Raw genomic sequence first — 22334 nt, 5'->3', positions numbered from 1 at the left:
TGAACTGGTACTGCCGATTTACCCACATTCCTTTTTTTAGTACTCTATGTCACATTTTACTTGCAGCCTGCAGTAAAGATGGTCTGCAGCTTGAATAAAAAACATTCAGACATTTAAAATGTGTAAATGTTTTTAATGGTGGGTTACGGTTCATAACATTTGTAAGCAAAAATCGCAAAATAAATATGTTTACAGTCAGAATATTCTTCATACAATTTGATGTAAACGGCCACAACAGTAATGATATTGCATTTAACCAATGATGACTAGTGGTTTAGTGATTACTGATGTAAATTATTATGATAAAAAATAAATGTAAGAAATATAAAAGTAATACCTAAGAACCTAACATTTGGTAAATGTGCCTTATATAATAAGAATCTAATACAAGAGCTGTGTAAAAAAATATTTTTCAGATCAAAAGTAAAAAAATAAGTATACATTCATTATTTTAGTCAATGCCAGTGTTATTATAATATACCGTATGAATATGAATATTTTAGTTAGAACGTCGAATCCATGGGTGAACATCCACTCCAGTGTTTCCACCCGGCCACCTTATTCGGCGCACTGTGCGCGTGTGCTGGTGAGTGTGAAGCCGACTCTTGTTTACAGCAGAGATTCCACGGAGGAGAGTGGAATCACATGCACGCACACGCACTCAAGCGGCTTTAAACGAGTGAACGAACAGTGGGGATTTTAGCAGCTGTATGTTCACGCAACGTGGACCTGTCTTCTTCCAACATACCCGGATAAAAGACGAGGAAGGCTGAATAACATCTTGTATTCACGCTTTTGCGGAGCTCTATATTCTGTAGCGTGGCACATTTTCCCCCCTTCTCGGAACCACGAAGTTCGATTGGAGGTGACGTGGGTTTTTTGCTGTGGATCTCCGCATCGGAAGCTTCCACAGCTTCCACAGCAAACAGAACCACTACTGCTTGTCTGGGAGGCGACTTCATGGGATAAAAAAAAGACCAGGCGTGTTTTTCATCCATTTCTTCTCTTTTTTGCCCCCACTCAGCCACCACCCTTCTGCTGTGTGGATGTGGACGTGTGTGTTTTCTGCCCTCCTCCTCTCCGCTTCCACGCAGCACACTGGCATTAATGCACGAGGATGATGAGAATAACGTTTAATTGCTGATAGACATATTTCATTTAGGATTATCGTCCCTTCATCTCAGGCCTGTTGTTGTTGTTGTTGTTTTTGGAAGAAGACATGGAGACTGAAGACGGGGATTACCATCATCATGCATTCACCGGCCAGTCTTCCATAGCAGTCAATGGACTTTGCAGCAAATAATACTGTTTTGTCTGACACCCCATTCACATGTGTCCACATTGATACAAGCCCTTGGGACTACATTATTTTTTATATATTTAATTTTTTTAAATAGCTTTATTATTTCAACCCCCAGCTTGGATTAAAAATATTTTTTTTAAATAATAATGTTGAGGAACATGAGAGCTGACAAATTAATGGGCATCTCGACCTTGTTTTGGGGTGTGTTGATGACCCTTTCCACCTTGTGCATATGGACCTCATACGGAAAGAGTAAGTGTGATTTTTTTTTGCTTTTATTTTTCATAATGATTTGTTGGTAATGAAGCGGATATAATATAATGCTGTATATTAGATCGGTTTTGGACAGATATTTTTGATAAGACGTGTGTGTGTGAGTGACGGGAAGAAAAACTCCCTCAGAGAGAAGGTGTTCCATGAGATTTACATGAATAAATCTCCAGATAAATCACCATTTTGAGACTTTTTTCAAGGGAAGAACTACTACCTATTATTTGGGTCCTAATTTTAGTATATCAGTTCATATATCTGTGTGGAAAGTTATTTAATCAACTGGTGAGACCGGGTAAAATAAGCTTAAAGCTGTCATTGTCAACTGTGTTATATATCAACACCAAAACATCAAAATCTCTGAGTTAGCAGCTGCAGAATGTGCCGATTCCACATTTCCCAGCATGCTTTGCTGTAGTTGACTGTCTTATGCCTCTTTAAGGTGTTATTTTGGTTGTGAATTTTGTGCTATATACAATATTGTTTCCACTTTTAAAATCAAGGTTATGCCAGAGTGGCTAATGGCTAACTTACTTAGATCGCTGTAAGCACTTTGTTTGATAAGGTCCGTAAGGTGGGTTAACTCAATGCAATTTTCCAAACGGGCCGGATAAATATTGCAGCGTGGGCCAGATTGTGCCTGAGTTTGACACAGGTGATGTGGTGCATTCACTGCCCAGCTCAAAATTTGCTTCATGGAGCAACAAGTGTATCAGTTCATTCATTCATTCATTCATTTTCTACCGCTTTTTCCTCACGAGGGTCGCGGGGGGCACTGGAGCCTATCACAGCTGTCTTTTGGGTGAGAGGCGGGGTACACCCTGGACTGGTTGCCAGCTAATCACAGTACACATATAGACAAACAACCATTCACACTCGCATTCATACCTATGGACAATTTGGAGTTTTTTTGAATGTGGGAGGAATGTGGGAGGAACCACCCTGTATCAGTTCAATTAAAAAAAAAAAAAACACTAATACTGTGATAGTCCCATCCCACATGCTAATAATTGCCCCACATTTCCAACTTGTGTATCAAAGTTCCATGCCTTTAGACCGGCTGATAGAGTGTCCGTAGTGGCCTCAGTGAACACTGTTTATTTTCCTTCCTGTTGCTGCTTGTTAATCAATGATGTGACACAGCAGTGGAATATCAATGTGAGTTATAGTTGAGATTACATGAGATCATAGTGCTGCCCATCTTTATGGACATCTTTTAATGTCTCGTGTCCACTGTGTGTACCTACTCAGTTCTAGTTATGTTTCCATTGGGGAAAAAAACAGGTACTAGCAGGCACAAGCCAGTGAAAGCAGACCTGCTTGTGTTGATTGTAAGAGGTGTGTGTGTGTGTGTGTGTGTGTGTGTCAACTGTGAAGCATTTAATTGGCACCATCTACAGTTAGTAGTTTTAAATCAATGTCAACAGTAGCATTGGGGGTAATTGGAGTACAGGCGTCCTTTGTCCTGTTTCCACGAGCCCGTGGTCCCGCTCATTTATTTAGAAAAGGAAAACCTGATAGTTGAAATAATTAGTCAGTTGTTAAGTCATCCTGTTTGCAATCATGGCGGCTCAAATGCCACTAATATAGATCCATCTACAGTGTACTGTGTATAATAATGTATGGTACTGTACTATAATGTCTGTAAGGTTCTAGTAATGTTATGAACAGTATGTTCTAACAATGGAAATATTGGATTTATAAATTAGGAATCCTACTTCAATGAAATTAAATAATCACAATTGAGTCTGGAACCAGGGCGGCACGGCGGTCGAGTGGTTAGCCAGGTACCAGGGTTCGATTCCACCATTGTTGCATGCAAGTTTGCATGTTCTCCCCGTGCATGCGTGGGTTTTCTCCGAGTACTGCGGTTTCCTCCCACATTCCAAAAACATGCTAGGTTAATTGGCGACTCCAAATTGTCCATAGGTATGAATGTGAGTGTGAATGGTTGTTTGTCTATATGTGCCCTGTGATTGGCTGGCGACCAGTCCAGGGTGTACCCCGCCTCTTGCCCAAAGACAGCTGGGATAGGCTCCAGCACCTCCGCGACCCTTGTGAGAAAAAAGCGGTAGAAAATGAATGAATGAATGAGTCTGGAACCAATTAATGGAGGATAAACGAGGGATGACTGTAGATTTAAGGATAGCACTACTCAATTACAGTAACACAAGTAGATAAAATATGATTGTTGCATGTCAATGTGAACAGTACAATTACAATTTTTTTTCAAATATGACTCAGGCCTAGTTCATATGTAGATTAGACATGTATATGATAGGTTACATAGTACGTATGTATATCCGAAAGGCCTGGTTTACCATGCAAGACATTGAGAAAGGTACTTACCAATGTAGGCAAAAGTTCTTGTTGTCCAAAGACAACACACACAGTTTCACAACCAGTTTCGATTATGTGGATATCAGTCCACCAATGCAAGGGATGTCAACTTAAACAGGTTCCACCGTACCTTTTACACTGCTTTCCCCCTCCACACCACCAACATGGTTAGGATGTTGGTCACGCAGTCAGGAGAGCTGGAAGATCTGGGTTTGGATCTATGTTGGACATCACTGTGTGGAGCAAACAAATCCATAAAATGAAGTCTTTCTTCTGCGTTACCATGCATGTGTGACAAGCCCGTGTCAAGCATGTCGAAGTGTGTCAGTAGGCTAGTTTACGCCAGTGCAGCCTAGCGCTGTCCCATGGCGACTCCTGCGGCTGCCAGCTGAGGTTTTCAATGCTTAATTAAACACTTTATTTCAAGTAGCCGATTTTTGCCTTCGCTCGAACGCAGCACGTTACAGCACAGTATTATGGCCTGGTTGCAGACTCTGCTTTCATACACAGAGATTGTGAGACAAAGAGTGCATATGATTTGCAGAGCTAGCATTTATACATCTGTTTATTTCACAGCCGCAAAGCTAACTGTGTACACGGTCCCTGAATAGCACAGAATCCCAAAATCCTTTTTCTATGCCGCTTATCCTCACTAGGGTTGCGGGTATGCTGGAGCCTATTCCAGCTGTCTTTGGGTGAGAGGCGGGGTACACCCTGGACTGGTTGCCAGCCAACAACCATTCACACTCACATTCATACCTATGGACAATTTGGAGTCGACAATTAACCTAGCATGTTTTTGGTATGTGGGAGGAAACCGGAGAACCTGGAGAACATGAAAACTCCACACAGAGATCCCCAAGCGGAGAATCGAAACCAGGTCTTCCCGATCTCCTGACTGCGTGGCCTATATGCTAACTGCTCCTCCAACGTGTGCCTTGTGTTCTGAAATTAACATTAGAGTACCTCAAACAATGCACAATGATGAACGAATTCAAGAATCAATACAAGCAGTTGATGTTTGCTAAATACAAGGATGAAGAGTCTTGAACCAGTCATGATGTGCTATATATATCACTATATTGACACTTACTATGGTACACATTATGTCATTGTATGATCATATCACCTCGTACTTCGGTACGAGGTGCATTATTAAAAAAAAAAATGAAAAAAAAACAACCGTAAACTGTATTATGGAAAGCAGGAAGTGAACAAATGTAACAGTTACTGATTGTAAAAGTACCAGATGGAGGGGTAGGATTTAATAAGCTTTGCTTCTTCCTACTCCTTTTGGACATGTGGAACTGTGAACTGATTATGGGATGCATTCAATTGTAATCTGATGCATGTTCAAATGAAATAAAACCATTACCAATACCATAGAATATACTTGTTGGACAGCGACATTCGCTTTCAACACAACAGTGCCGTAGAAGTTGCTGTCACACAGACACTGGTCCACCTTTGTTACGGCTCTGACACTACCTACAAAGCTGCGGGTTGACTTGATCCTTCCATTCCTTTGGCGCTGTTCACACACTAAAAGTATGAATGATCAAACTCAATCAGCTATAAGTACTTGCATGTATGCTGCCCTTTTCCTGGCTCCCAACAGATGGACATTTTTTGTGTGTGAGAGTTGTTGTGACGAGTGTGCGTGTCGTGTTACTATTTAGTTTTCTGGTATGGGGCTATGTGAGCCCCACTGTTTGAAGTGAGGTCCACTGAGGGGAAGTGGTCCACCAGACCACTGGTCAGATGACTTCCAGTATGCTGAGGATTAGAGCCAGCTGATGTGGCAGGTGTTGAGGGGATGTGACCGCCCAATAACCAGCCCCTCGTCACCCCCCCTCCCCTTATTTCCTTTTCTTTTTCTGTCACATGTCAAGAATCACACACATAATGACGTGGTAGAAAGGCTAATCCCCATGAGCGGGTTTTAGGCTAATATGAAGACTCTGGCCGCAGCATTCTTTTCTGCTTTTGTAACAAGCTGACGTCAGCTGGCTGTCACAGCTAACCGACAAAGTATGACATGACCAAAGCTTTTATGAATGTGCTCTCTAGGGCGCTCTCACACTAGGCAATAAGTGCATGCACAAGCACGAGATGCATCCGCAAAAAGAAATCCAGTCATGTAATTAATGCGATGGATCCTCAATGACGCACCAAGTTGCATAATAAATATAAACATAAGTTTAACATCTTTAAATAATGCACAAAGTTCACGACGAATGGGCATATACATATCTCATTTAAAAGTCCAAGGAAGAAAATGGAGTTGGGTAATTTTCATGTTGGTATAGCAGCAGTGGGGAAGCCTGAAATGTTTCAATTTGGTGGCCAAGGTGAGACCACATATAGGGAACATATACGTAGACAAACAACCATTCATAACAATGAAGGAAAACATGCCCACTGCATGCACACTCCACACAGAGATGCCTGAGCGGAGAATCAAACCCATGTCTCCGAGGTGTGTACCCTGGGCACACAGTGTAAATCTGATGCAAAATTGAAGAAGAATAATGATCTACCTAACAAACATGTATACAATTGAAAATACTCACTATATCATTGTATGGCGTATATTGGCGTATATTGGCGGTATATCTAGAAAATGGATAGATGGAAGCTTATAAGCCCACATGCTAGCCAACCATGTTTGTTTACATGCTTGTCTACATGCTTTTACATGCCGCATCACCGTGATTCCCTGTCTACTCACTAGCCACGTATACATGAACCCAAATATTCCAATTCCATTCGGGTTATTTGCTCAAACGGAAAGAATGTAACCTTTGTATACACCTCATTCCGAAAGAAAAGTGCCAATCCGAATGAATATATAATCGGATTCACATGGGGTGGAATATTCCTTTCCCCAATCAGATTGAGGTATCTTGTACTCACTCAAACGGAAAGTTGTCATGGTGCGTTCTTCTTCTTGGTGGTTTTCTTCTTCTGTTGTTTATTGGCGGTTGGCAAGCAGCTTTCGTGTGCATTACCGCCATCTGTGGAATAGGATCTAAACCCTTCTATACGCCATTCATAAGTCTAGTTTTATTAAAAAAGAAAATACATATCTATATAAAACATGTGCCGAGCTTAATTATAAAATATTAGCAAAATTGAACTTTCTTTTCCTTTTCCTGGGTGCGTTCTTTCAGCGAATACTGAGATATGACGTAACACGCAGCTCGAGACGTTCTTTGATTTTAAAAAAATCACGTATACAGCATTATAGCCCATACCAGAAAACTAAATAGTAACACATATACAAATTACTTATCAGGCCGATATTATTGGTGGCCCGATATTATGGGTCATCCCTAATGTCATTATATTGCTGAATTATTTTTTGTAGTAATAATAATTAACTTTTCTCATAATATTATTACTTCTGGGCTGCACGGCGGTTGAGTGGTTAGCACAGACCTCACAGCTCGGAGACCAGGGTTCAATTCCACCCTCGGCCATGTCTGTGTGGAGTTTGCATGTTCTCCCCGTGCATGCGTGGGTTTTCTCCAGGTACTCCGGTTTCCTCCCACATTCCAAAAACATGCTAGGTTAATTGGTGACTCCAAATTGTCCATAGGTATGAATGTGAGTGTGAATGGTTGTTTGTCTATATGTGCCCTGTGATTGGCTGGCAACCAGTCCAGGGTGTACCTCGCCTCTCGCCCAAAGACAGCTGGGATAGGCTCCAGCACCCCCCGCGACCCTTGTGAGAATAAGCGGTAGAAAATGAATGAATGAATGAATATTCTTACTTCTTGCAAAATTACATTTTATTCTCAAAACTTGTAATTCTACCACTGTTTCTGTGCCATTTTGGTAAATGAATTAAATTCATTACAAATGACAAAAAAAGACAATAATAATTATTGCCGCAGCCTTGATGGCATTTTGACGCCGAAAATGAAACTGCGCCCTTCAACTCAACACTCGCAGAGAAGAATGTCCCTCCTAATCTTGCCGTAGTTTACAGCTGCATGCCTGGTGAAGGATGCAATTATGTGTTTTCCCATAATGCTCTTGTCACTGGCATGATGATAAACAGTGCGACATTCGGTCTCTGTAAGTCTATATTTGACGCTCGTGTTGCCGTCAGCTGAAAGGGATACTAATTTCGTTTAAAAATAGCCTCTGTTTACCGAATTAAAATCAGATTAGGCGCCCATTAAGCTCGGTTTGGGTCACAAAATGGGGTCATGTTTTAGAGTGCGTGTGTTTTTTTTTTTAGGGACGGACACTGAGCGCACGGGGCCAAGGTTTATCAATCATAAACATGAGCCGACAGATCCTATTCCGCTAGCCAGATAGGCGTGTTTACTGAGCAGTGTGAAGAGCAAAGCAAAGCAGACGGGGCTCATTTTGGCCTGCCTTCAATTTCACCTCTTCCTGTTTACGTAATGATGAATGAAAGCTTTGCTATCTAGACGCCGCTCCGGCATTGTTGGCCTTGCGGCGCACTGACTCACCGACAGCCATCACAAAGCAGCCTGCAGGCTTAAGTTTGGGGTGAGAACTCTCCTCATTCCCCCGTTTTAAGGAAATGATTGGCATTCCTTGTGGTTAACTAATGAGGAGAAAGAGGTGGCTTTTACTTTCTTTTTCTGCTTCAGCCTTGCCTTTTAGGATTTCAGATTGTATCTGAAATCTTCCACTTGCAACCCTCAAGCCTCTCCATTGCCTGGCCCTGATTTTAATAATGGCCTCATCAGGAAGTGGGGGCTGAGAGTTTCTCTACTAACAAACAAATTAGCCTTTGTATGCCAGTGGCTCCGCTCCTCCTCCCTCTCCTTCCTCCTGCGCACGCTGCCTGCAAGAAAATTCTTAATGAAAAAAAAAAAGACTGCAGCCTGGGGGTTTCGTGTTTGATTGCAGCATCTTTTTTTATTTATTTTTTATTTTCGCAGCGTCATCATTCTTAATGGAACCAGTGAGATAAATGTTAGATAAACAAATTCAGCTGCTATTTTGCCACTTCAGATAATCCAACGTTGCCTCCCGGCCATGTTGAGTCTGTTTTCTGACTGTGGGATCATGAACTCCAGTTTGAAAACATGTCTGTTTGTCTCCTTAGACACACTATGACAGTGGCTGCTCCCCTCCGTTAAGCCTCTGTAAGAACATAACAGGTTTAAGCAAGGAGCTCATATGTCAAGGCATTTCCTGCACTGCTTGTTGAAGCCTCAACCTTCAACGCTCTGCAGAACACTCAAGAACTAAATGCAATGGGTGTAAATGTATAGAAAATAACACCTGGCCTCCAGAATGGTGCGCTCTTAAACTGCTACTTGTGTTTGGACAAAAAGATTACCTGTCTGCGATCAATAAAGTTTCTCTATCACAATTCCTTTGATGCATAGTGGGGAAAATTAATCATGAATTGACTTTTGAAATGAAACTGAATATTCCATGTCACAATTTCTTTTAAAAAGCATAAAATTGAATTCTTAATTGATTCAAAACCAATTAGTTTACCACAGTCAACATAATAATGGCACATTTGTTCAAAAGTGACAAGTCCAAAAACATATTTTTTCATTCATTTTCTACCGCTTATCCTCACAAGGGTCACGGGCGTGCTGGAGCCTATCCCAGCTGTCTTCGGGTGAGAGGCAGGGTACACCCTGGACTGGTCGCCAGCCAATCACAGGGCACATATGTATAGACAAACAACCATTCACATGTTTATTATTATTATTAAATTGACCAGCTCTGGCGTCTGTGACGTCTGCAGCACCCGAAAAAAAGTTAGAACCTGAACAGATTCTTACCGTTTTGCTGTACGGCCGACACACGGTGCTGGTGTGAGCCTACCACAGGCATTTCAATCTTATGGAACATTTATTTATTTAGCAAAATTTTGTGATTGTAAACAAATGTGGCTTTCCTTTACATCCAAAGACACCCTTTTTACAAGGCATTGCTTGCAACGTAAAAACAGAGGCAGAGTTTGGGGGAGGGCAGAAAGTATATCGGCGCCTACAATCACGCCCATAAGGAAGCCAGCTGAAGAAGAAGAGGAATAAGGAGGAATAAATAGATGAAAATGTCCGACTACAATAACATATGTGTGAATGCTTCCGGCATTTACACAATTAGTATTACAAACACTGTCAGTTGGCTGTGGTGTCATTATTTGCTGAAACTTGTTAACATCTAGGTTCAGATTCTTAAGACATGTTGTAACACCGTGGCAACATGACAGGTTGCGTCGATCAAAGTGTTTGAGTTCACCCAGCTAACTTAAAAAATCCAACATTAAAAGGCAATCGTGTTATTAGAAGGAATGTGTGGTAATTGATGGGGCAATGAATGGGAGAGTAGCTTGTCATGAATAATGAATTGTGTCTTCATTGTCAATGCCTTTGTGAGTGTGTGAGAGGACGCCCCAGGCACTGCGGTGTCAAGTGACGACTCGTAAGCGGCTTGGGTCTACTTTACATCCTGATATAATATACTGAGGGTACATGGATGTGTTAACATTAGGGATGTTCCGACCAGGGTTTTATACTGCCGATACTGATCCTGATAATCCATGAGTGAAACCGATACCAATACACATGCAGTGTACATTTTTAGATGTACTACAGGCTATATTAGGGGTCATCAAGGTTTTTTCTTGTGAGAGCTATATCACTATATTGACAGTTACTATGGTACTGATTACCATTGTTATTGTATGGTCATATCACCTCGTACTTCGGTACGTGACAAAAAAAACAACAACAAAAAAAACCTTAAACTGTATTATGGAAAGCAGGAAGTGAACAAATGTAACAGTTACTGATTGTAAAAGTACCAGATGGAGGGGTAGGATTTAATAAGCTTTGCTTCTTCCTACTCCTTTTGGACATGTGGAACTGTGAACTGATTATGTGATGCACTCAATTGTAATCTGATGCATGTTCAAATGAAATAAATCCATTACCATTACATTTTTAGATGTACTACTGGCTATATTAGGGGTCATCAAGTTTTTTTCTTGTGAGTGCTACTTTTACAAAATAAAACATTTATTTTCATAGTTCATTTCAAGCCAAACAAAGACAATATGCTTGTTTTGCAAGAACATTTTACAAAACAAAAGGCCTTTTGATCACATGTTCCTGTGTCTCTTCCAGTCTGCGGTCCCAGTATTGATATCCGAAACGGCATCAGCGAGTTCAAGCTTCTGGAGAACTGTACTGTTGTTGAGGGCTACCTGCAGATCCTCCTTATCAATACCAACAACAGCAAGACCAAGAACCAGGAGGTGTTCCGCTCCCTCAGCTTCCCCAAGTTGACTGTCATTACGGATTACCTCCTGCTGTTCCGTGTTCCCGGCTTGGACAGCCTGAGCACGATCTTCCCCAACCTCAGTGTCATCCGCGGGCGAAATCTCTTCTACAACTATGCCCTGGTGGTCTACGAGATGGCCAGTCTGAAGGATATCGGCTTGTATAACCTGAGGAACATCACCCGTGGGGCCATCCGTATCGAGAAGAACCCCGAGCTCTGCTACTTGGATTCTGTGGATTGGTCTCTTATTATGGATGCTGAGTTTAACAATATCGTGAGCGGGAATAAGAAGGCCAAGGAGTGTGACAATGTCTGTCCTGGCATCATGGAGGATAACCCGCTTTGTCAGCAGACCACCTTCAATAACAAACAGGAGTACCGCTGCTGGACCTCCAACCGATGTCAGAAAGGTAAGCCCAGTTCCTCTCGGTTTTTTAGTTTTATTTACCGCAAGTTGCCGCTTTTCATTCCTACAATCGTAGAAATCCTTTGAAGCTATTCCGTCTTTTGCATTCATTTCCATCTACAGATCTGCAGGATTGTCCTCGCCTTTCCAGTGCAAACATCTCTGCTCTGTTCATTATATAGGGTTGTCTCTATATATTTTTAAGGCTATTTATGGAGCTTCAGTATAGAGCAGCGGGTATTAGTTGAGAGGCCTACTTTGCTTGAGGTTGAAAGTGGCTCTGCCAAGAAATCAACTAGTCTACCTGTCTGGACCTTGTCAGTTAAATATTTGCCTTAGGGGCTTTTTGGGGAGGCGGAATGAGTGGGGGCAATTTATGAAAGGGTATGTATTGACAAATCATCTGTTGTCATCCCTGTTTAACTCTGATCCGGTGTTGTTGTTGTTGTGAAAAACTGTTGGGATAAGGATCATGTGATATCTTAGCTCTTAAGTTTAAACTATGGTATTGACCCACATATAAGACAACCTTGAATGTAAGATGTTTTAATGCCCATTTTCATAAATTCAGTATAATAATTGTTTGGCAACAATCTGGTTGTGGGGATGCCTTGTCACTATGGAAAGTATGTACTTCTGTTTACAAGGCACAGATCTCCCGTTCTGGCTATTTTGTTGACTTGGATGACATTTTAGATCGCAGTCTATTATTTTCTGACTCGAATTCCAAGTGCTTCCTTCTCAAGGTATTGTGTTTCTCATACGATATATCTCTTTCCCTTCGCCACTGTTTCACTGTTCTCAACAGTTTCCTCCTAAGGTCGAGGTCAGGAATGGTTATTCAAGCGTAAAGGAAGGGTCACGCACTTTTATTGTTGCACTACAAAAGGGCTTGTGATGGGTTTTTGTCAGGGGTCCTTCAGTCTGTTTTAAAAACCCTTTAAACCCAAACAATAGTTGTCAATTTGGATTCATCCCAAAGACATCCAGTCAGATTTTTTTTTGGGGGGGGGGGTGAAGTCTGACTTATCTTATCTTATGGAGTCTAGCAGGAATCCTTCACCTTCAGATAATGGTGGGAAAATGCTTCTCTGACCCCGTTTCTACTGGAGACCTGTTTACTGCTCCCATGGTCAGTCGGGAGTCTCAGACACCCCCCCTTCTTCTCTTCACCCATTCAACAAAACAAATAGTGGAGATCAAGCTTGCATCTTTTCCCTAGTGAATTCCCTTAGTGCTTCTTGATGGACTTTATTGTTGGGCTTTGGGTTGATTTGTGTTCACGTTGGCTGACCTATGTGCTGTTATTGATTGTTTTGATCCATAAAACATCGGCAATGGAATTAAAAGATTTACTGTGGTTTGAAAATATATGTTCTGAAGGTCTAAAAAAAGGCTTCTTTTTTGAGAATAATGCAAAGTCATTGCTGGTATCGACTTTACGTGACCTCGTCCCTGAACGGTTGCAGTGTAAAACTGTGAGACCCTCTGTTGTTCCCTTCACATGAGAGCATATTTTGAAGCAGTCTCGGAGGCCCAGGCTAAGGTCAGGGTAAATGCATTCATCTAGAGGGGGGGCCTTGAAGTCTCAAGGCTGCAGATAAAGGCTTCAGGGAGGAGGGATAATAACAAATTAAGAATTAATACTAGGATGGACTGAAGCTTGACGATGATGGACTGTGATATTCAACCTATTATGCTTTTTCCACTTTTCTGACCTATAAATGTAGTTAGAATGTTGTATTATTGTGTTAAACGATGCCAAAGATTCAGATAATGAGGTTTTGCGCATTTGGAAGTGAGCCCTGAAAGAACTTTGGGATGGCTAAAAACGCTGTTTCAAAAGGCGTGGTTAAATTGCCCCTTTGTGATGTCACAGAGGGGTAGACTTCCTTGTATAGTTCATAGTTAGGAAGCACTTTGGGGTGTGTGACCAATCACAGCGGAGTGAATTACAAAATGCATTGGAATATAATGACATGATAATTTATTACATCACATATTACAATATGATTATATAATGCGGTGTTACATGCCCTAAAACAGTCAAAGATTCCTTCCTGTTGCTTTGAAGACTAATAAACAACCTTTTTCCCAAGCTTGTCTCCTCCCTACACCCTGACATAATTGTCTTATTTTCCCTTCCGTACAGATGTTCCTTCAAGGGCATGCAGTGGTTTTCCTAGTCAATACAGGCCCTGTCTCCCCTTTAATTACACTCCATGAGGCAAGGAGGAGGGTTTCGTAGCTTAGCACACCACTTTAGCCTCTGGGCCTTTTTCAGCTCAGTCATAGCAAAGTCTGCTTCCCATATGTTAGTCCACTTTCCCACAACAGTGTGGCGTTTAAGAGTGGCCTCCACGGTGCTGAATTGAGCGTCAGTTTAATAGTGGACCTGAATGGGCGTGCTGGTGCAGAGGATGCGCAGGTTGGTGTTTTTTTTTTTTTTCCGAGGCAGGCTAGGCAGCGATGTGTAGAGAGAGGCTGTGACCGACGAGCCGTATGAAAGAGGCGGAGCTCTGAGGGGAAATGTCAGACAAATGTCAAATATACAAGCTCAATGCTAAGCTCTCACTAAAAGCTCGGAGGAGTGAATACGGCGGTCTAGTAAATCTTCCGCAGTCTTTCCTCACTTCCTGCATCTCCGATTGTCCTTGTCAAGTCACTTTTCTGGCGCTTCCTGTGCTCTATTTTCACCTTGGCTCTTTTTTTTTCCGCGGTGCTTATCAAGAGCTGTTAACATCTCTGCCTGTCAGATATCTCTTGCCCGAGAGCCTCCTCTCATCGCTGTAGCGACAGCCAACTGGCTTGTTTGCTTAGGCCCCAAATCCTCTGACATTACACGTTGTTTGCTTTGAGTTTGTGGGGGATCCCGTTACTACAAAAGTGTCTGGTCCACTTAATATTGCCCCCCTCCAGTCCTCAGTCCATGTTCACAAAAGTACTGCGATTTTCCTATGGGGAAATGAACACCAATTAATTGTCATTGTGTAAATATTTTAATAGGATGAATGTTCTGAACTCCTGTTTCCATGCCAATGTCATACTGAGTATAATATTGCTGAGTATAATAAGTTTTCATGGCATGGACGTAGCCAATGTTCCAGTGCAATGCTCCAGCGTTCTCAGTGCACAGAATAAAGCCGCCAGGGTCGCGGTGGGTGCTGGAGCCTATCCCAGCTGTCTTCGGGCGAGAGGCGGAGTACACCCTGGACTGGTCGCCAGCCAATCACAGGGCACATATAGACAAACAACCATTCACACTCACATTCATACCTATGGACAATTTAGAGTCACCAATTAACCTTGCATGTTTTTGGAATGTGGGAGGAAACCGGAGTACCCAGGGAAAACCCACGCATGCACGGGGAGAACATGCAAACTCCACACAGAGATGGCCGAGGGTGGAATTGAACCCTGGTCTCCTAGCTGTGAGGTCTGCGCGCTAACCACTCAACCGCCGTCGTGCCGCCAAAGCCAACATGAACTGTAAATAAAATAAACACATAACAATTTCTTCTGTAACATTTTGCAATGCAACTCTTTGAGTGACAGGTGACAACAAGCACTTAAACACTGTCCTCGAACATTTTGTCCTCGATTTTTAAATATAGGAAGACACTATGCTTGTCCTAGTTCTGAACTTGACAAAGTTTGGTACTGCAGTTAATGAAGCCTGACTTTTTAACTTGACACTTTGGCAAATTTTTTGACTTTTACCTCACACACTGGGTACTCTACTGTGGCCCAGTGGCTCTAGGCCCAGGGTTCCAGGCGTCCCTATTTTTCGCCTCTATTTTTATACAATTGATAGCGGGCCTCCAAACCCGCTCAAGTGGGCCCAGGGCTTCCAGGCGTCCCGCCTTCGATTTAATACATTTTATAGCTGGCCTACAAGCCCCCTCAAGTGGGCCCGGGTCTCCATGCAACCGGCCTTGCTTTTAAATACGCCCCCGTTGGGACTACCAGATTTATGCTGCAGCACTTCCGGGCGGACAGCGGCTCCGTATAAGTGTAATGGCCGCTCGTGTCCACCGGAGGGCGACACCTCCGGGCCAACGGCGGGGGCGTCAACAGTTTCTTGAATATTAACAATAAAGAAACAATGAACAAATGAACACGCTTAAACACACGTTTATCAGCAGGGAAAAGACCTTGCTTGTGTTTATAATGAAATGAATGGGATGGCGACATGGGATGTATTTTTGTATATGTGGTGCACACATATACATGACCCATTTGTAACCCAAGGCCTACCTGTAGTAGTAACACTGATAAAAGCGAGTCCACCAAAATATCAAATGGATGATGTAATTGTCATTGGCCCTTCAATACCAATAATTAAACTGTATTAAAGAAAGTAAAGAAAATAATTCTGGTTTTGCTTCCATGATGTCTCACTGCCCACACGTCTGCACCTGGCCTGCCTGGACTCCATTTAGGAGGCAAACGTGGGCAGCCTGCCAGCCTTAATTACAGAAGATCTACCACTCCATCAGTCATCCACGCCTGCCATTGGACGGACACCTGACTAATCTGATACATCATCTTCTCCACTCCACTGTACTAAGGCCTTTGTATTAAGTGGCTACTTACCCTACACATTCCTGCCTTTTGCGTCATGGGCATAACTTACATTATGTAACGTGCTGTTTGTCTTTTTACAATAGCCCGCTTTTAAAAGAAAAGGTTAGTCTTATTTAATCTGTTTTCGTCCCAGACTCTTGCATCAAACCATGTTTAGTTTGCAGTATAATCAATCTGTCAGTTCCGTGTTGCCTATTAGATGCATATAGAAGCCCTGGTGCCGTCTGAGGCTGTGACTCATCCTCCGCTTTCACCACTCATTCATAAATCTGCTTGAATACCATAGCTTCCTCTCAGAGCTGCGGGGGCCCTTGGCTCTGCGGTAGGCTCCCCTCGTCAGTCCTGCTTCAAATGGCAGGAAGCATTGGGGATGGATGGTGGATGTCTCCAGCGGCTTTCCTTGTAAGTCCTTACCCCCTTTGCTTCAGCTCTTTATACAGCACAGATCAGAGAAGCCATTTAATTATGACAGTTATTGCAGTCACAATTGTACCCTTTATATTACCACTTATCTCAAACAGATATACTCAAAGTTGTATAATCGTTACATAAATGGTCAATGACTTATGGGCAAGATATTGTGTGCCCCTGCAACCATGATGGCTCAGGTGGTACAATAGTTGTCTCCCAACCTGAAGGTTGTCGGTTCAATCCTCGGTCCTTATGTGATCATGTATCTTTGGACAATGGATGTAGCCATCAAAGAGGCCGGGGGTGGAAGTCTGGTATCGTGTAGTTCCTTAAGCACCTCCACTTTTTGCATTTTTCACATGGGATGGAAATAAAGTAACGCTGGTTCAGCACGTCGATCAATGGTTGGTAGGCGTGAGACAGGAAGTCCTCCACAATGAGAATGTGAATGTCCTCCTTATGGTCACACTTTGGGAGATTCTCCCTTTCCAGGGTGTTGTTGACGCCATGAGACTTCTCAAACTTCACTGGGTTCTCCAGCCATGCGTAGATGATGCTCATCATGGCATCCATGTCCAGTGGAGTAATTACATCATACAGCTTAAAGCCATCTTCAACCGCAATCTGATCTTGGATTGTATCTTTTGGGTATCTACAGAACCTCCAGTTGCTCCTGATGTTGCATCATCAGTCGGTAAACAACAGTGTCAAAGCGCCTTGGAGGTGGAAAAGCACTATACAAGTGAAATACCATTTAAAATTTACATTTTTTTTCAATAATTTTGTATACATGTGCTTTCCAGTGTGTACTAAATTGTGTGGCGATTCGACAAAACACCCTAAAGTTACAGTGTTGAGCAGTGTGAGAAATTCCAGGTCTGAGTTTAATAACCTTGTAGTGTGCTTGTCAGAAAAAGCATAGAAATATCATAGACAACACAGTAGGGGTCCATGTTTTGACAAATGTCGGCTTTTTAGCCTCGTTAGCTTACACAAACATACACATACTTTCAACTATAATGCTGTTCCTGATCCATGATAGACCACCGACCTTGACTTTTGTTACCCTTCCTCTTTCTCCTTAGTCTTTTCTGACGGGATTCTCCAGGGTTTAGTGCAGTTGTCAGCATGTGGGCTAATGGCCACAGGTGGCTGGGGGGCTTCTATGGCCTCACCGACTCAATATGTCAGTGAAAAAGCACCAGTTGTTCTCCCGACTGTAAAATAAAGTTCTGTTTATTAGCCGCACACTAACAGCCATTGTTCTTTTTCTATTCAAGCAATTTCACGATGACTCAGGCAGTGATGAGATTCTACTCATCATCATCTTTTCCAAATAAGAATGAGAGTTATGGCAGCAGTTTTGGATGAAGAGCAACTTTCCAGCTGTACTGCACCACACAGCAGCCTGACAGCGCCTTGTTACTGTGTCAGATAAATATAGAGGTCTCTGGAGGTCCCCTGCTATTGGAGATCCATCTCTACTTGCAGTGTCACAAGAGAGACACCGCTGTCCTTGTCCATTTTTCCTAAATTGGCTGTAGACTCACGGAATGTAAAGTACAATATTGTCTTTCATCCATGTGAGAAGATGACGTTGATAAAGTTGGTAACAGTTTAATCATCGAGGTGTGTGTGTGTGTGTGTGTGTGGCCATGTCTTGGTGAACAGCTTGAAAAAACAATGAAAAACTGATCTTTCAAATGATCAAAGGCAAAAGGAATTGATTTTTACTTAAGTTGAATAAGTAAACAGAGAAGAAAATAGCAGGATAATTATTTTTGTTTTCTAGTTTTTAGAATTATTTATTTTTAACTTTTATTGTGTAAGCATAGAGTGTGTACTTTTGTGACAGCAAATTACATTTCTGTTAATTAAATACAAAAATCGACTTCATAGCGGTCGAGTGGTTAGCGCGCAGGCCACACAGCTAGGAGACCAGGGTTCAATTCCACCCTCGGCCATCTCTGTGCGAAGTTTGCATGTTCTCCCCGTGCATGCGTGGGTTTTCTCCGGGGACTCCGGTTTCCTTCCACATTCCAAAAACATGCTAGGTTAATTGGTGACTCCAAATTGTCCATAGGTATGAATGTGAGTGTGAATGGTTGTTTGTCTCTTTGTGCCCTGTGATTGACTGGCGACCAGTGCAGGGTGTACCAAGCCTCTCACCCGAAGATAGCTGGGATGAATGAATGAAATCCAAAAATCCTTACATTATTGATGCATTACATACATTTTCCAGAGTATATCAGAAAAATATGTTACTTGGCTGACATTGTTAATGGAATGTCAGCCTCTGCACACATTGCTACAACATCCTCAGAACACTGTAATGCCTGTGCTTGTGATTACGGAATACGAGCGGGGAATCAAACCTTGGTGTGTGGCCTGTTCCTCTTAAGTGAGGTCCCGATTGGTCAACTCAATGGTTCCTCAACCAAACCATAGTGATGTGAACTGAAGTGAGTTGTAACACATTGTGGAAATGTGACTTATCAAACGTGGTCCACCTTGGGATCAGCGTGGGATCCTATTTCCCTTTCACATGCACTTTGGAGACAAAGCTCTTGAGACGTGTTCACACTTGAGTCTATGTTGTTTGCTGTCTCCATTCCCTCATCTCAGCTGCCTGACAAAACGTGACGGATGTCGGCCCACGCCCTGCATGCTAACACCAGACATTGTCATTCTGAGTTTTATGACCTATTAAAAGTCTTTCACACCAGACAAACTCTCAAAGGTACCTGGCTTTGTTTTTTCTGCCATTCGGCCAGCAGCAACGGAAGTCACATTGATGCCCGATTCTGTCACCTTGTCTGTCTTACCTGACATTCTAAGATGTAATTCTCATTAGAAAACAACATATTCCATCATGGTACAGTGCACACAGTAGGATGGATCACATTTTCTGGACAAGGCCTGTACTTGCTTGTGTAAAAGCTTGTTGTGTTTGCATTCCACTTAGCTCCCCCTGTATAATATATGGTATTATCTTCCTTCTTTCTTTCCTCCTGTGTTTATGTGTGTGTGGGCTTAACAGTGTTGATGCTTCTGCACAGGAAAGCCCCTGGAATTTGGACCAACTTTGACTTCTGTTTTTGCATCCAGAGAAGCAAAGGAAAGATGCTGTTAGGAAACATTAAAAAAAAATCCCAACATTCCATAAATGGAGGATTTTTTTGTGTCCATTTGTAAATAATGACAAAAGAGGAATGTGTTCCTTTTGTCTGTGGTAGAGCTTTTCAACACCCTTTTATTTACTTAAAAGGTCATTTTCATTGAAACCATTTTGGAAATATATATATATATATTACATTCCAGGAATGCTTTTATAACTGCGACCGTATGTAAGTTGCTGCAAAAGAACACAAAAGAACATTTTTCTTCGCTCTCAGCATACTCCATATCGTGTAACATTGTGATGTGAAGCCTTACATATTCAATGACTGTATCCTAAACTCCGCATTTCAAGATGTTTGTCCTAACTACATCACATTTTCTTCAGCAGAGAGCACGTTCTTACCGTTCAATGAAAACCTTGTAAGTCCACAGTATGACTCCTTTGACTTTTAACATATTTAACATATTTAACATCTTTTGCATATACAGCAGATGCATTTTTGCCTTCCAAGCAAATGGCGAAAAACAAATATTACATCCATAGGAAGCCTTAAAGATGCATATTTTTGGTACTCTGAACCCTGTTTTACACTTTATAAAATAGTTACAGGAATAAAGTATACACTACAGCACAATGTGTTGTTGAACAACATCACATCTTCTCAAAGCATTTTCTTGTTGGAAAATGTTGAGTGAATTGACTTGTGAAACAACGTCCTCTGCTGGATCCCATAACTGCAGCAGTTTATTCTCCCACAGATCGCGCTATCAAAGGGCTTAACAAGCAGGCAACAGTTGCCAATAATAGACGGTAGATGACATACCCTGATCTGAACCCCCATCCAAGCAAGGAAAAACTCAAAACCCATTTGGGGAAAAAAGAAACGTTGAGAAGGGACCGCAGATGGGGGGGAATCCCTTCTGGGAATCCCTTCAGTCAGTCACGGGTCTTGGGATGATCATCAGCCAAAGCGGGGCCCTCCGTTGCAGCGCCTCAAAGAGGTAGACCACCTCCAGATTTTGTCAGATTCTGTCAGGGCAAATTCCAAACAGCGGCAGCCTCTGCTGGGGGATGACCTGCATTCAAAAAGGCCAGGAATACCATTAACTAAATGCTAATGTGTAAAAATAGGATGCGGCGCAAGCGGCGTCTACACCAGACCGTCCAATCCAGAACCTCAAGTTAATGCTTTCTCAACTGTTAGACCACTTTTCTGCGGTCAAAGTGTGGATAAATGCATCCCAATTATGGCAGGAATAACAACACAACATTTGTAAATAAAGTTCAATAACAAAAAAAAAAAAGGTAGCATGACAAAACAGAATGCTGATATTGCCAAGATGGCACACGACTTAAGGAAGAAGGGGGAAATTCAAGGCACTTGGAGCACCAACTGCAAAATCGACATCAAGTTAAATAGAGGACTGGAGGAAGCCAAACTACTTGTCAAAGACATCAGAGAACTGGACAACCATCACGTTGACTATAACAACAAGAGTGTCATAAAAAATATCGTACATTAACAATGCAATGAGAATTGCATTGGTGACTACATCTTCATTAATCACAAGCATAATTACAGTTTGGTGAAAATTCTGTAGCAATGTGTCAGAGGCTGACATCCCATTTAAGAAAGTTAGCCAGACTACATCCATTTCTGAACTCCTGGGTTAAATTGTCAGTATCAATTATTGTATCAATAATTGTGAAGATTTTTTGCATTTAATTAATAGACATTTTATTCACTAGCTGAAAAAGCACACACACACACAAGGTGATTTCAATGGGTCCTGTCCAACTATGAATTATGCTGATTTTGATGCAAAATATTCACCAGAACAAACCATTATTACATTTTCACATACAGTATGTCCTCGTTCTTCTTGTCACTCCGGCACTCGAGAACATTTGTGCTTGCTACATGACTTTAACACCAAATCCTACTGTGTATTTTGTGGTTTGTTGTATTAATACAATTATTTGACACTTTTTTCTTCTTACCGAATTCCTAATCCAATTAGAAGCCTCTAGATTGGCACTCGTCTCATATATGGCTGGCACATAGAAGAAGAAGCTATTAGATGTGCTGGATTCTGGGGCTGCTCCCAGGAGAGCTGGTATAATTGGCATTCTGTGTGTCTGGAGGCCTCATGGTCATAAAAAAGGCATCTGCCCCTCTTGGTCTGGTGAGGAGCTGAGTTACCAGAGTCTAACAGACCTGGAATGCTTTTAAAGTTTTCTGACACCTTGTGCTTCATTGGCAAGTGTTTTAAATACACAAAAAGCCTTAAGTGGTGAGTGTATTTTTCCAGGCATAACTGAGGGTCACAACCAGCTCGTGTCGCTTCATTTCAAGGACAAGGGGTCATTTTTAAGTGTTGTGCTAAATTTTGCTCCATGATTCCTTAAAATATTTAATATTATTTATTGTATTCTTTGAATAATAATAATAATAACAACAATAATGAAAATACATAATATAATAATAATAATATTAATATTGACTTTTTTTAGTGACTTTTTTCAAGCTACCCAAAGACACTGAAATGAAGAACAGGTTACTATTAATGGAACTGTATATTTAATTATAATGAAAAACA

General features: G+C 41.9%; 1 protein-coding gene across 2 annotated transcripts in view; it reads left to right on the top strand.

The window, feature by feature from the left end:
* The first annotated feature begins 591 nt into the window (after nucleotides 1-591).
* LOC131130723 (insulin-like growth factor 1 receptor) overlaps nucleotides 592-22334 on the top strand; it is a 71331-nt gene continuing 49588 nt past the window's right edge. For both annotated transcript variants that reach the window (XM_058074592.1, XM_058074591.1), the window contains exons 1-2: nucleotides 592-1555; nucleotides 11053-11619. In XM_058074592.1, the coding sequence (XP_057930575.1) occupies nucleotides 1450-1555; nucleotides 11053-11619 (673 nt within the window). In that variant the 5' untranslated portion in view covers nucleotides 592-1449. The remainder of the gene's footprint in view (nucleotides 1556-11052; nucleotides 11620-22334) is intronic.

Source organism: Doryrhamphus excisus, chromosome 6, assembly GCF_030265055.1.
Source record: "Doryrhamphus excisus isolate RoL2022-K1 chromosome 6, RoL_Dexc_1.0, whole genome shotgun sequence".
NCBI classification, from domain to species: Eukaryota; Metazoa; Chordata; class Actinopteri; order Syngnathiformes; family Syngnathidae; genus Doryrhamphus; species Doryrhamphus excisus.
The sequence above is the reverse complement of the archived record's forward strand: the minus strand, read 5'-3'. Positions and strand labels throughout refer to the sequence as shown.